Source organism: Scardinius erythrophthalmus (assembly GCF_964197995.2).
Source record: "Scardinius erythrophthalmus genome assembly, chromosome: 3".
NCBI classification, from domain to species: Eukaryota; Metazoa; Chordata; class Actinopteri; order Cypriniformes; family Leuciscidae; genus Scardinius; species Scardinius erythrophthalmus.
Genome location: NC_138223.1, coordinates 2,655,858 through 2,671,285, shown reverse-complemented (window position 1 = coordinate 2,671,285; position 15,428 = coordinate 2,655,858). Strand labels below are relative to the sequence as shown.

The window sequence follows — 15,428 nt, the reverse complement described above, 5'->3', positions numbered from 1 at the left end:
AGACCTATTCATCACATTGCTGAAAGCCAACATGCTTTTAGAATATAAATATTACAATCTTATATTTTTTATTATCTTATCTTATATCTTGCTTTTCTGCACATTACAATTGTAACTATACTTTTGTGCATGGCTAAAATGGTTTGGGTTACTGTTTTCTCAAACCTCTATTTACTGTTTGCAAGAACTTCACAGACAAAAAGCAAATTCAGCTCCATTTAATTGCTGAAAATGAGCAGATTCTTTATTATTTAGAAAATATATGTTAGTAAATATTGTTATGAAATGGAAGTAATCACTGTCATTTACAATGCAACTTTCTTCTTGGGAAACAGACATATTTCCTTTAGAATGAACACACTCTTTGTTGAGGCTAATAACAAAGTCTGTTCACACCTGTAGGCTACATCTTGTATTACTTCAGAGTATTTTCTTTCATTTTTTTTTTCTCATGGGTTTGGTTAGGTAGGGTTGGAGCAATAACTTTCCAAATGGATATAGGTCAAAAATATATTGAAATGTCCTCAATGCAAAAGAGCCTCATGGCCCCCATGTCCTTCAAACTGCCTTAAACGTCCACACATATTTCACCAGCAGCATCACACATCTGAGGGTACCGGAACCACCATTTTGCATTTTTATCAGAGTATTATGACCTGGATGGGACAGGCTGTAACATAAATAAACCTTTCCAACCATTATCTCAAATATCCCCCCATTATTCTACTATAAGTGGGAGAAAATAAGCTTCAGGTCTTGGCTTTCTCAAGTCAAAATAAAAACTTAAGTTTAAAACCTCATTCCTCCCTCCCAGATTAACCAAACCCAGGAGAAAAAGTTAACCTCAAAGAAAATGCTCCAACCCCCTGCAGACACACTATTTACACTATGTGCTACTAACTATATACAAGATTTAAACCACAAACAAAGATCTTAACAATGATAACACAAAGGACAAAAGTAACAATGGCAAAGTGTAGCAGCCCCAGATCAATGTATCATGATTTAGTGGTTATTGTGTTTTTTTATTATTTTTTTTGTACCAACACATTGCTATAGTAATGCCATCTTTCTGTCAAGCCCCTTAAATTTTGCCCCAAATTAATCGCAATTGGCATGTATTGCTTTGTGTATCATTGCAAATGTCTCTCAAGATCAATGAACCATCCATCTGTTTGAACAATGCACATGTCTTTCTTTTAGAATGACAAACAGCTTTTCTTAAAACTGGTTATTCAACTCTTCACACCGTGTATTTTAGACTGCAAGACACCAAACATCCAAAGCATGAGTCAAAGCATGCTTTTTGTTGAGTAATACGTACAGTATGTGCACTCTTAAAAAAAGGCCACAAACCAACTCTCAAACCTTCACTGATCACTGAAAGGTTATTTGGGGAACTAAAAATGGGTCATCTATGGCATTGCTGTGGAAACCCACTTATTTTAAGGAGTGTAGTCGTTAAATATGGCCATTTCCCTATAAGATCAGTGATCCATCATTTAACCTCAACATTGAGGAAAGCTCGAACTTGCTTTTTAAACCATTCCTCAAGGCAAAGGCAACTTTTTCAAATGCTGGGAGTGAATAAATGATAGGAACCTAAGCAGGGTCATGTTGGTTGAAAGCAGTTGTAAAGTGCAAGCAGTGTCAAATGACTCATTAATGCATATTAATGGTTCATGCACTTCATATGCAAAGTGACATCTTGTGTTGCTTAGGCTCTTTTGCTAGCCTAGAAATCTAGACGCACCCTAGCGGCAGCAAAATGTATTTTGCAGCCAGGGTAGTCTAGCAAATCACCGTTGACTTTCGGAGCTGTAAAAACCTAAATTGGGTCAGGCCAATCACATTGCGTATACAGTAGGCGGGGCGTGCTTAACATAATGCGACGGTTCCCTGCTACTTGAAAACAAAGAAGAGTTGCTGCTTCTGGCGAACAGTCTTTCAAATCGGCGACTCTGGAGGACTTGGAGTTAAGTTTTTCTTTGAGAAAAGAGCAAAGAACGGCACTTAAGTCATTCTTAAAAAAGGAAGATGTGTTCGTAGTTTTGCCGGCCAGATTCAAAAGTTTAATCTATCAACTAACGTTAGCTCCGCTGTTGGGAAAACGCTCTGGTTGGTTGAAGCGCTGTCCTATTGCGTGCAGAGGGAATTTGTAAGACAGCCGTTCATCCCGCCCCTCGGATTGAGCCGTGTCTATGGTGAGTTGCCAGACCTAATATCTTGATGTTGGTCTGGCTTGCCAGGCTACTCTTTTGCTTCAGTGAGGCATCAACATTCATCACAAAATGCCTTTAATCTGCTGCAAACACACTGTGTTTAGTCAGAAAGAGTCCTCTTTATACTGAAAGTCTACCTGTTGTGAATTTGGAATTGTTTTGTACTACATATCCCACAATTCCAAGCAAACTACACTACTAAATCTAGTACACTACATTACCCATACACCCCCTGGTTAAGTAGATTGGTGAGGTGTGGGTGTATGAATGGACACCCAACCATGTCCTTTGAGTCCTTTCCTTGGGATGCGTTAAGTTTGTTTTGCAAATTGTATTGTATTTGTTTATTTGAATTGTTTGGATCGAATATATATATGTTTATTGATGAATTATGTGAGTTTGATTTCCTTTACTGTATTGTTTGTAGTGACTTAAGACCATCCTGTTCATCCTGTCCATCCATTAACTCCTGTCCATTTACATCATGTGAATCTGCTCCGTGTGAATCCATGAACTTCAAGTCATGTGAATTACTCAAGACTCAATCATCCTGAACTTAAAATAAAAGAGAGCAAAGGACTGGTATTTGTCATGTGTTTTAATCATCGAGTTTCTGCAAATCCAACGAACTCGGGATATATTTAACATCTGATATCCAACACTACCTGCATATCAGGTTACTGGGAAAAGTTTAACATAGGACATAATATCCAACAAACTTGCTGCCTGATAGCAAAGCAGGTGCCTCATGAATAGAGGGCCAATTTACTCAAGTATTTGTTGACTAAACCACACAAGGGATGTTTCATAGAGCAGCTTATGCTGGCGAGGAACCGCCCACTATAGACAGGAAGAGCCACCAACTGACATGTGTGATCCGTTGATTTAGGGGCACACTATCTGATATATCATCTCAAATATATTACCAGAAATACCTTTTTACATTTACTACTTACTTAATCATTTCTAACTGCATCTGATAAGAGACTCATTCAACTGAATCAGTAGGAAAACTTGAGTGACTCCAGCTGAAAGGACCTTGAACATTAAGCATATTTGCTGCACTCGCGAAAAGGATCAGATTGAACTCATCTAAAGAGACCCAAACCGTTGGGTTTGATACACATTCTGAAACTTCAGTGGCATTATTTAAATATTTAAAGCAGCAAAGAGAGAAGTTCATGTGACGTGTGAGTCATGTGCTCAGGAAACAAACTAATTTCCACACACCAAAATAGAAATAGAAAGGAAATACGACAAGGCCAAAAACAGTGCAGAGGCAAAATGCATAACCAAATTTTACGAAAGAGTCGACTTTATCGAACAAGTTGTATTAGTAATAAACAACTTTTGTTTGGATTAAGGTTTTGAATAAAAAAGTAAGCCATAAAAAGAGGAAGCTTGTCTATCATTCCTTCCATCACTCTAAAAAAAATGCTGGTTTGTTTCAACCCATGTTTGGGTCAAATATGGTCAAACCCAACCGTTGGTTTAAATATTTAAGTTACATTTTGTCCATATTTCCCCCCAAACATGGGTTGAAACAACCCAGCATTTTTTAGAGTGTATATGCTGTGGTTGGGAAGTCCCCATTTTTCATTGTAAGATCACAACCACAAATGTAGTAGAAAAGATGCATCACCATTTTTATCTAGGCCATCATTCTGCTTTGATGAATACATAGACTATAGTCCTATGTGTACGAGAACTCATGCACTGATGATCTTTATAACAAGACCAGAAATGTGAATTAAGAAAGTAAAGAGGGTACATTTTGATTTAGAGAGCGCTGAATGGGTGCTGACAATTAGTGTGAAAACTTTTAGTGCCACTAATTAAAAAATACTTGTTTGTTTTGGCATTGTGTTCTTATTTTGCAGAACACAAGTGTTGTGTGTAAAAGCAATGAGGAGAGGAGATACAATTTATAATTTGACCCATACATTCATCCTTTATATTTATCCTGAACTATAGGCCTATATTTATTAGATCATTACAAAAATAAACAAATTTACTTAAAGAAAAAAGGTGGGGGCCCAGACAGCAACATTAATTATTATGAATTTATGCAAATTAGCAGCGTCATTATGAGTGACATGAAAAAACAACTCAGTTTAACTAAATGTGTGATATTCAAAACATTATTTTTATATTTTTATAATAATGTTTTGAATATCACACATTTTGTAAAATTAATAATAATAATTGATAATTACAATAAATATTTGATATGGCAGTATAGGCTACTTTATTTGACAGTGTTGTTGACATTCATTGAGTGATGGGGAAGGAAAAATATATTTTGTGAGAAAATTAAGAATCGGGAGGTTTGCACCTATAACCTCTTAAATTAACATGTTGGCGAATTATTATTTTTTTTAACTGCTCCAATAACTCATTGTAATTATAAAATATAAGTTCATTATTCAAGTTAATAGTTCAATAATCGAAATTGTCGCCTTTCCCTCTTTAATTCAGATCTACATGGATGCTGCGCAGATCCGTTATCACTCTCTCTCTCACTTCGCGCGCTCACTCAGTTTAAATGTTAACGGTCAGTCTGAGGGACGGTCTCACTGGCGATCAGTTTCGCTATTGCTTCAAATAGTCACTTCTTTATAAATATGATGTGTTAAATTATATATGTCAGAGAATGTTTTAAAGAGTTTGACAAACCTAGAGGTTAGTTGTGGAACGGAATCTATTGATTGACTGTTTAAAAAGGAAAGAAATTGTGCAGTTCTGAGGTAAGAAATTAGCTAATACGTGATTAGCATGTTTAAATGTATAATTCGTTATTAGCTAATTCATATTTGGTGTGAAAGCTGTAAAACTTGTTAGGCACTATGTGATGTTATATGTGACATTCAGGTAACATGAGATTCAGATAAATTAATTAGCTTGTTTGAGAATTAACTAATGTTATTTAGCAGCAAAGTTATGAAATGATTTAAATTAGTATGTGCCCAGTTTTAATGAAGTCTAAGATTGATTGGACACTACATAAAACACCATTTGCAAATGCTTTTGTGTTTAACTGTTAGTGTCATACATTATTTATATAAAACTTATATTATATGCCAGTTAATGGTTAATTTAAAGTTGCTAATGTTCTGGTTTTTTTATTCATCTTTTAATATCTGTCAATAACTGAAGTCAAATACACTTACCTCCATTAACTCTTTCCCCACCAGCATTTTGGCGCCAGTGCCAGAACTGATAAGAATGTAAATGTGTACCTTGAAATGCAATGCAATAGCTTTGGATAAAAGCGTCTGCCAAATGCGTAAATGTAAATGTATATGTTTTTAAAGAAAGTTCCCAGCCACCACCAGCATTTTTAATCATTTTCAGGAAAATTTTCATGGCCCTCATAACATTTTCTTGTATGAATATCTGAACATGCAATATATTAAAAGAAAGAACAGAGCCTCTGCTTTTAAACAACAACAAAAACACTGTTTTATTCAATGCTTGAATATGGATAAGTTGAATAAAAATTAAAAAGTTAAAAAAGCAACATTTTGAACAAAACATTTTTTGTCAAAGACTATGTCCGAATTAAATTCAGAATGATGATCAAAACACAGATGAAGTAGATTGACTCCATCAACACTCCCAAAGCTTCATAATCCTGTAGCTCGTCCTGGATTGACATTTCATAACATTAGTCAGTTTTGATTTACATGCTGTTTAATGTTGAGGAACACGTTATTTTACATAATGCATCTGCTTCTTGTTCTCTTGTGTTTTGATCCGGAGATTCTGTACTCTTAGAAGAGCCTCGAAACGCCCCCTACTGTATAACAGTGAAAACACTGAAAGCTGGAAATACCCATCAATGGTGGGGAAGTGTTGTCTCATTAATGATGGAAATTTTCATCAATGGCGGGGAATTTTATTTTTTTTACCCCTAAACAAAAAGTGCTTTAATAATGTACACTCACATAATATGAAGAGCTTCTATAATGAGGCGGTTTCTCATTGGAATACATTAATAATGGCAGACTGTGAATAAAGCATTTCAACAATGCCATAGGTAGGCTAACCAAAAAAACTATTGATTTTACATGATGCTAGCCTACATTAACACTTCAGTTATTTGAGTCGACAAACACCTAATTTTTTGTTTGTAAAAAAATAAAAAATAAAAAAAGTATTTATCTTTGTCTTGTTTTACAGATATTATCCTTCCGGAGTACAGGATGATGTTTGCAGGGTGTGGTGTCCCCATCATCCTCTTGCCATTTGTGGAGATACAGAATGCTTCTTCAACCATCGGTTTATTCTATATTCATCTACTGCCCTGTTAATCAAGGGAAAGAAAAGATCTCCCTTATAATCATGGATTAGCCGCATCTCATCAGCAGATCAGTCAAGAAGAGACACAGCCTGAACCACAAGCAAGTAAGAGCAGTGAGTATTCACTTGACTTTCTTGAATCTTTAATTTCACATTTTTATGTTAAGAGAACATTATACAATGCACCATTCAATACTTTCCATGTGCGTCAGATGTGAGAGGTCTCAGGAGCTGGACATTTTGACTAATTTTTATACATTTATGGTATAATAAATTGATTTATAATATTTAATAAATGTATTGAACCTGCCGTGCTCCACTAGTGGCACCAAACAGAATTAGAGAACTTTGATCTGTTTTCTTTCTGTTTTTTTTTTTTTATCTGTGGCTTTTCCTGCGACATTGGCTCAACCAGTGGCACGTGTTTTGATGCATAATTTTGCTGAACAATGCAATTCTGTTTGCCACTATTTTTTTGCAATTCTTTTGGGTGTCACTAGTGGTGCAGAAATCATACTCAGCGGATTTAAATAAAATGTAGTAATTTAACACAGTAGTAAATAGCCTAACCTTTTATACATTGTTATACACACCTACACTTTAATAGCAGAAACTTTTATCCAAAGAATCCTACAAAACACTTATTATAGGCACAATACTTACAGAATCAAGTTTCTGAAAGTTCATCACTCATGTCTGCTTTGGATAGCATGATACAGAGCACATGATACAGTGATTCCTATGAAAGCATATATGTAAATTCCTCCTTTTGACCCCTAATGACAAAAGTGAAACTTTACCTATACATAAAACTTGGTTTAAAACATAAACTGTAACCTTACCTGACCCCTTAAAAAAGCAGAGGCAATAGCAAAAAATCTACACAACAAATGAAACATCAACTGATAAGAAAAGAAGAAAAACTCCAGGGAAGACAGCCAGAGTCCACATACACCAAGCCCTTTTTTCCTTATTTCAATTCAAATGTGGTGCTTTGGATAGGAAACCTGTCGGCCACTGTGAGACACAAATCCTCGTGTGTCCAAAACAGGCTCACACATCTCTGCCCTGTCAGCTTAACCTACTTTAAGGGCAGGATTTGGGGAAAATTTGGGAGGAGTTTGGCAGTTGTCATCTATCTTTAACGTTAATTTAATCTTTAATCATCACGTCTCAGTTATGTTTTGTTATATCAATTTGCTAATATTTAAAAAGTAATATCCCTCCTATGTAAATTCATGCACTTATTTTGTATGCAGTCAGCTTATATGTTTTAAGTATTTCTTCTGTCTGTATTTATGAAAGACTTTTACGTAAAAAATTAGATGCTCTCATATTTTTATGACTTTTGGCCATTTGTCCATTTTAAAGGTAAGTGATGAATGACTAAATTGTAATAAATCTGATAAATGGGTACAATTACGCACTAATTTTGATCGGACCTTCTTGTTTTGTAAACGATGTTCTGTTTTGTCAGTCAACAGAGCCTCACAGCCCCCATGCCAACATTACTTCCTACAAAAGTTTAGTAGTATAACACAGCTGAGGATGACATCATGGCACACTTTTGTGGAACTAATGTTTTTATAATGTAATGTTTGACTGATGTTCAGCATGTTCTGCTGGTTTCACTGATATGTATAAACATCTCTCACAATGCCGCATGATACCAAGAAGTACCTGAATTCTCAGTATTAGAGGTCATGGGTTCAGTTCCCAGAGTACAGATAGATATAAACTGTCTGATACGTATAAACTGAATACAGTAAGGTACTTAGCGTAAAAGTGTCTGATAAATGCAGTAATTAGTCACATTAAACTTTGCTGTTGTTAATGAGTCGTTTTCTCTCAGCTGTGCATGAGAATCAACATGTGAACCGTTTTTGCATTAAAAATACAGTTATAGACATAAACATTTTTCTTATTTGTATCATATTAATTAAAATGTTAACTTTTGGTTAGGTTTGGTATGATTTAAAATTTAAATAGACCTTGTATAGCAACAGACCCCTGCTGGTAGATTATGTAACTACACCATCATGGTGCACCTCAATATCTAAGGATTATGGATTTTAATTTATGATATCCTATCAATCCTATTGCATCTCGTGTGTGTGTGTGTGTGTGTGTGTGTGTGTGTGTGTGTGTGTGTTTGTGTGTGTGTGTGAGAGAGAGAGAGAGAGAGAGAGAGAGATTTTTTATATATATTTGATTTACTGCAAAATTAGTCATTTCTTTATTTTTTTCACTGTAACCTTTTGTGCATGTTCACTATTTTTATCTCTCTATTTTCAGTTTAATAAAACACACACACATCAGCTCCATATTATTTAACATTTATTTGCTGAAATTGACCAGATTCTGTATCATTTTGAGCATTTCAAAAAATGTCTCCTAACATGAGTTTGCAATAGAACGTCTTGTTTTAGTAGTATGTTTCTTGTTCCACCCAGCCTGAAACACAATAGCACAGATATTAGAGCCAGTGCATTCTTAATCTCTCAATGTAATGAAATACAACAAACTCCGTTGAGGTTAATGAAGTCTGCCAACATCTGTAGGAAAATTCTGATATTACCTCCTGGATTCTGTCGTAGGATATATTTTCTGACTTCATCATAGATGAAGATAATAAGTGAGTATGGGAAGGCAGTGAACCACCACAATGGTCTAAATAAAAGAACACAAGTTTTATTTTTTGTCCATTTAACTGTTATTTTCAATTTCTAACATGCCATTTATATTCTTTTCAAAGTCAGTGCACACAGTATGAAAAGATCTCAACATTAAGATCTCATTACATAGATATGTCCGCTTACCTTAAAGGATACATTCTGACAGCAACGTCCATGCCTGGGCAGTAGGACAAGAAAGTTGCCATAGCAGCTTCCTCAAAAAAAGCAAAGATGAGGACTTTGTTTCTAGGAAAGAAAAAATAACCAATTATGATAAGGCTTTAGAGGTAACCGGCCCAGAGCTGGAACTGAACAAACAATCCACCAATATTTTATGGCTTCTTTGAAGCTCGTTTGCATCCCTTTTGTTTACATACTTCATTCCTTGCTGTACAATGGAATTTCTTCTGGTCTTTACAATGATCAAGTCACCCCACTGCACAACCACAATACTAATGAAGAATGCCGTGTGGCATGTGGACTCTATAATCTTTCTGGCCTCGTAGGTCTGCATCAGACAACAAAACACACAAGAACAAAGGTATGTTTATACTATACTATAAATTATATGATTGATTTTTCAAATGCATAAAATGATATAGAAGCTTTTTTGCAAAGAACTTTGATGCTGACCCATTGTTGACCATAGCTATCTTCCAGGTCAGTGATAGATCTGTCTTCCCAGCCAACTCGAAGTCCTGGCAGATAACTGGGCCAGAATCCATTCTCACCCATAACCACAATGTAGGTAAAGAACCCTGCAGCTGCTTGGATCATACCTAAAAAGGAAAGCAATGACAATGAAATTAATGAATTGTCCATATTACAGATTTTTAATCAATGTCATGTTCAAAACATCCAGACCTCTCAGTTTTGGCAAGAATGCTCTTACCGATTTGACCATATGCCATACTGATTAGCCTCACGTTCACTAGCCTATCTGTTTTAGCGTTTCTGGGTTGTCTCTTCATGATGTCATTTTCTGCATTTTCATATGCCAATGAGATAGCAGGAATCTGTGACGACAATTAAAATGAATTAAAAATAGACTGCATAATTTAAAGTTCTCTACACTAATAGTACTTTTTCTTACCAGGTCAGTGCCCAGGTCAATGCAGAGAATGGTGACGGTGCCCAGAGGAAGAGGAATACCCACAAGGACAAACAAGAGGAAGGGTGACATCTCCGGGATCTTACTAGTAAGGGTGTAGGCAATGGACTTCTTCAAGTTGTCAAAGATCAGACGGCCTGAAGGGGAAGACATGTTTGAAAAAAAAAGTCTCAAAGTAACCTTCATAAATCTTTAATCAATTATGTTCCCAATAACATGTCATACCTTCTTCTACTCCAGTGACAATTGAGGCAAAGTTGTCGTCCAGAAGGATCATGTCAGCAGCCTGTTTGGAAACATCAGATCCAGCAATACCCATAGCTATACCAATGTCAGCCTTCTTCAGAGCAGGAGAATCATTGACACCATCACCGGTTACGGCTACAATGGCACCCTGATGAGAGAAAATATGCATTTAATGGTCCCTGCTGGGTAAAATCATCTAGCATCAACTAGGATTGGATAGATAACTCTCTGACGGTACCTGTCGCTGACAACCTTCCACAATGATCAGCTTTTGTTGAGGAGAAGTTCTGGCGAACACAATTTCTGTATGATATTTCAGGATATCATCCAACTCATCTTCACTCATATTCTTCAGTTCTCCACCATGGACCACACAGGCCTTAGCATCTCTAGAGGCACACTTTGTATTAGCAGACATCTAGAGCAATTCCAGTGATGTTCACCATTTATATTTTAAACCTGAAAACATTGCTTTGTTTTAGGTGGCTGGGATGTTTGGAGTACCTTGGATTAACCTCTCCAATAGGGATATTTAAACGAGCAGCAATGTCTTCCACAGTCTCGTTGCCTTCTGAGATGATACCAACCCCCTTTGCAATAGCTTTAGCTGTAATTGGATGGTCACCAGTAACCATTATAACCTGTTTTGGAAAAATCATTCATTTAAATTACTTTGATAACCTTAGCTGTAATTGAATGGCCACAAATAATTATAATTTGAATAATTTAATACAGGCACAGTATATTTAAGTAGTAGATCTCAAATGAGGACAACACCTTGATTCCAGCACTCCGACATTTGGACACAGCATCTGGTACAGCAGCACGAGGAGGATCGATCATGGACATGAGGCCAACAAAACACAGGTTCTCTGTTGGGAAGTTCACTTCTTCAGAATCAAATGCAAAACCTTCAGGAAACTGGTCATCAGGGAGGCTATAGTGGCAGAAGCCTGTGAAGGAGAACAGAATTAATCATACATGCTGTAATTCACAATTCTGTGTGTTCATATTCTTCTGCAGTCATAACTTAATTTTTTACAGGTGAACTTCATAAGGTGGCTTTACCCAGCACTCTTTCTCCAAGACCTCCGAGTTCTACATAAGCATTTTGGAATGAATCTTTCATTTCATCATCCAAAGCCTGCTCTTTTCCTTCAATCAAAATGGAGGAGCATCGATCCAAGATTCTCTCAGGCGCTCCCTTCATCACCAGCAGGTGCTTAGACTCTGAGGAATTGGGATTCTTGTGGACTGAGAGCTAGAAAAGGCATATTGAGGTACTGTTAGGACGACCAGTCAAATCTGCATTATCATCTCTAAAGAATACATCAGCAAAAATACCTGATATTTGTTGGTGGAGTTGAAAGGTACTTCAGCTAACTTTGTGTACTTCTCTCTCATTTCAGTGACTGAACCACAGCACAGCTCAATACACTTCAACAAGGCAGACTCTGAGGCATCACCAGCTGTTTCTCGCTACAAAAGATTTTATTAAAGTTTTCACTCACAATAACAGTTATATTGGCTATTGGAATTGTATAAGTTGCCAGCCTTGCATTTATTCATGTTGCTCATATAGATATAAAGATAGCTAGTAGAAGCTCACGTTAAGGACTGGGAGATGGCTCTGTTCAGCACGGAAGACGGCACGATTGCACAAGCCAGCAACACGTGAGAGGGCAGCCCAAGTAGCAGAGCTCTTGTCAAACGAGGTTCCACTTTGGTTCTCTGTTGTGTCTGCTTCATGAATCTGGTTGTCAAACCACATGTGAGCGACGGTCATTCGGTTCTGGGTCAAAGTTCCAGTCTTGTCAGAGCAGATGGTGGAGGTCGAGCCAAGAGTCTCCACGGCTTCCAGATTCTTCACCAGGCAGTTCTTCTTTGCCATTCGTTTGGCGGTCAGAGTTAGACACACCTACATGTGTAAACGCAAACATACATTAAATCAAGTAATAATTTTTGGCACAGACATACTAAAATACAACCTGGATTTAATGACTTGAAAAGTACTGTAGATACAGTTGACTAAATAACAAGAAGCATAAGGAAAGAAGCACCCTGACTTACAGTTACAGTGGCAGGAAGACCTTCAGGTACATTAGCGACAATAATTCCAATCAGAAAAACAACTGCTTCCAACCAACCATATCCAAGGATCAGGGAGAGGATTAGGAAGGTCATGCCCAGGAAGACAGCTACACCAGAGATAATGTGGATGAAGTGCTCGATCTCTTTTGCAATTGGCGTTTTTCCACCATCCAGGCTGGAGGCAAGTGATGCTATACGACCCATGACAGTGTGATCACCGGTGTTGATGACAATCCCTCTGGCAATACCTAATGTTCAAGCAATTTAGTTGTTTAGTTTGTCCACAGATACTATAAAATGCAATTGTATTCAACATTCTACAGAATCTTTTCATGTACCTTCAACACAGTTGGTAGAGAAAAACGCAATGTTTCTTGTCTCCAGAGGGTTTTCATGGGAGAAGTCAGGAGTACGACTCTGGGGCTCAGATTCTCCAGTGAGGGAAGAGTTGTCCACCTGGAACAGTAGAAGGGAAGTTTCATAAAAAGGTACTATTAGGATATATCACATTTGAAATTCAGGTCTTACCTTGCATCCTTGTGAAGAGATGATGCGAAGATCAGCCGGGATTCGGTCTCCACCTTTGACTTCCACAAGTTCACCTACAACGACCTCCTCGGCACTGATGATCTTTTTCTCTCCATCACGCATAACTAGAGCTTGCTACATTACCAGAACAGAACAATGACTACTTTTGTGCCATGGGAAAGCTACATTTGAACATGCAATGTTTTGTAAGACACAATTTCTGTACCTGAGGAACAAGGTTCCTAAAAGATTCCATGATCTTTGAGCTCTTGGATTCTTGATAGTATGAGAAGCATCCGTTGACTATGACGACAAAAGCAAGTACAAGTCCCAGGTACAGCTGCAAAACCACAGTTATGTTTTTAGAAAGGCACAAAGTGTATGATAATCTACATTGAATTGACATTGAACTACTTTTATAGATTTTTTTTTTTTACATTTCTGTAGGTGAAACACTAGAGCATGCCACTAGCAACGCCAAGGTCATTGGTTTGAATCCCATAGAATGCATGGACCAATAAAAAAATGTGTACCTTGAAAGCAATGTAAGTCGCTTTGGATACAAGCTTCTACTAAATGCATACATATAAATGTATTTAAATGAAACTATATAATGCATTTTTTTAGTCTTCTTCTTTTTTTTTTTAGCTCTCATACATTGTCATTTGCTGGTTCTTCAGAAGAGGCAGCCTGGATTCCATATGCCGTGAAACAAAGAGCTGCACCAAGCCACAGCAGTGTTTGGAAACCACCGAAGAGCTGTGTGCAGAACTTGACCCATTCTGGAGTCATAGGTGGTGGGGTCAGGGCGTTCGGCCCATCACGCTCTAAGATCTCCCTTGCACGAGAAGACGACAATCCCTACCATAGGGTATGAACATTGAGTAGTTAAACATATACAGAAATGACAAAAAAATAATTAACACAGTTTCAACTTAGAACTGTAGGCTACTTGAAATTAAATCACCAAAAATTGAAAACACATACACAGGTTTCAATGCACTTCATGGCTACTAATTTTTTTTTTTTTTTTTTTTACAGGTAAGGTTTAGGTATCTTAAGCTTAACATAAAACATTCATTAACATAAAAAAAAATTAAATATAAATTTCTTTATCTCTTTATCTATTAAATAAAAAGAAAGCAAAAAGTATGAATAAAGAGTAACACAAAATGCAGTAATACATCAAATTTCAATCAAAGTCTCACTAAACCTCTTCTCACTTTATTCAAGTCAGTGCCGTATTTGCGTGAAAGTTCATCCAATGTCAGCTTGTGGTCGTCCTGCAGAAGAGAAAAAATCTTGCATCTCAATTCTCCACATAAAATCGATAAAAAAAAATAAAAAAAATGGCCAGCATAATATTTCATGTAGAAAAGAATGAAATAATGTAGTTTTGTGAGTATAGCTGAGAAAGTATTCTGGGTGGTTATAGTTTTCAGATCATCCTAACATTAGGTTATATTGCCTCCATGTCATAGATAACTTATTAATTTGTTATATAAATATATATATATATGCATTTCTCACCAGTTCCACTTCTTTCTTCAGTTCGTCCACATCCCTCTTCTTTCTTTTCACCTTTTTGGGCTTTTTGATTTCATCCTCAGATGTTGCTGTCAATTTGTAGTCATCGTTCCCCGTCTATAAAACATAAAAACACATCACCTGATCAGAGCAGAGCCACAGGTAAACTTCAGCAGAAGAAAAAGATCAAGCAAACTGATTGATGAAACCACCAGAATCGATGCTGAAAGGACCAGCATACACCAGCATGAATTTCCATGCTGGTTTATGCTGGTTTGGCGCTGGTCTGTAACGCTGATCAACCAGCATGGTCTTTCTGGTGAAGCTTGTTGACCAGGGAAGCTAATTAAGCTTCCCGTTTGGGACCAACCAGCTCACCAGCATCCCAAACGTAACATATGCTGGTGGTTTCAGAAGATATAATCAAGATAACCATAGTCCACTCACACCAAACCCCATTTTCCTAATTAAGTCAACCCAAAATCTGGTGCTTTGTATTCCAGAAGCCTCTCTGGAGACACAAGTGCCTGTGTGACCAAGCAAAGTTTACAAAATTTATATTCTGCCAACTCACCTGTGTTTTGGGGAGGAGATCTGGGAAATTTTGGGAGGGGTTTAGCACCTGTCATCCTTAACCTTTTATTTTAACCTTTCATTTATTTAACCTTCATCCTTACAGGCACGTCATTTTGGTGACACCCATGAGAAGGACTGGTATATATACAT

General features: G+C 36.9%; 1 protein-coding gene across 2 annotated transcripts; it reads right to left on the bottom strand.

The window, feature by feature from the left end:
• Positions 1 to 8,933: 8,933 nt before the first annotated feature.
• On the bottom strand, positions 8,934 to 15,161 carry LOC308687610 (sodium/potassium-transporting ATPase subunit alpha-1-like; the record flags this gene model as incomplete). 2 transcript variants are annotated; one of them, XM_081360270.1, is made up of 22 exons in its annotated part: positions 8,950 to 8,978; positions 9,103 to 9,194; positions 9,344 to 9,445; positions 9,577 to 9,707; positions 9,833 to 9,978; positions 10,092 to 10,215; positions 10,293 to 10,447; positions 10,536 to 10,704; positions 10,795 to 10,945; positions 11,061 to 11,197; positions 11,334 to 11,509; positions 11,625 to 11,817; positions 11,901 to 12,035; positions 12,166 to 12,474; positions 12,627 to 12,895; positions 12,986 to 13,103; positions 13,176 to 13,310; positions 13,402 to 13,515; positions 13,833 to 14,036; positions 14,399 to 14,458; positions 14,706 to 14,819; positions 15,150 to 15,161. In XM_081360270.1, 22 exons carry the CDS (start codon positions 15,159 to 15,161, stop codon positions 8,950 to 8,952), a joined length of 3,075 nt encoding a protein of 1,024 aa, XP_081216396.1. The 2 variants fall into 2 exon arrangements, with proteins under 2 accessions (XP_081216395.1, XP_081216396.1); XM_081360269.1 differs by having other exon boundaries at positions 8,934 to 9,194.
• Between the last annotated feature and the right edge of the window lie 267 nt (positions 15,162 to 15,428).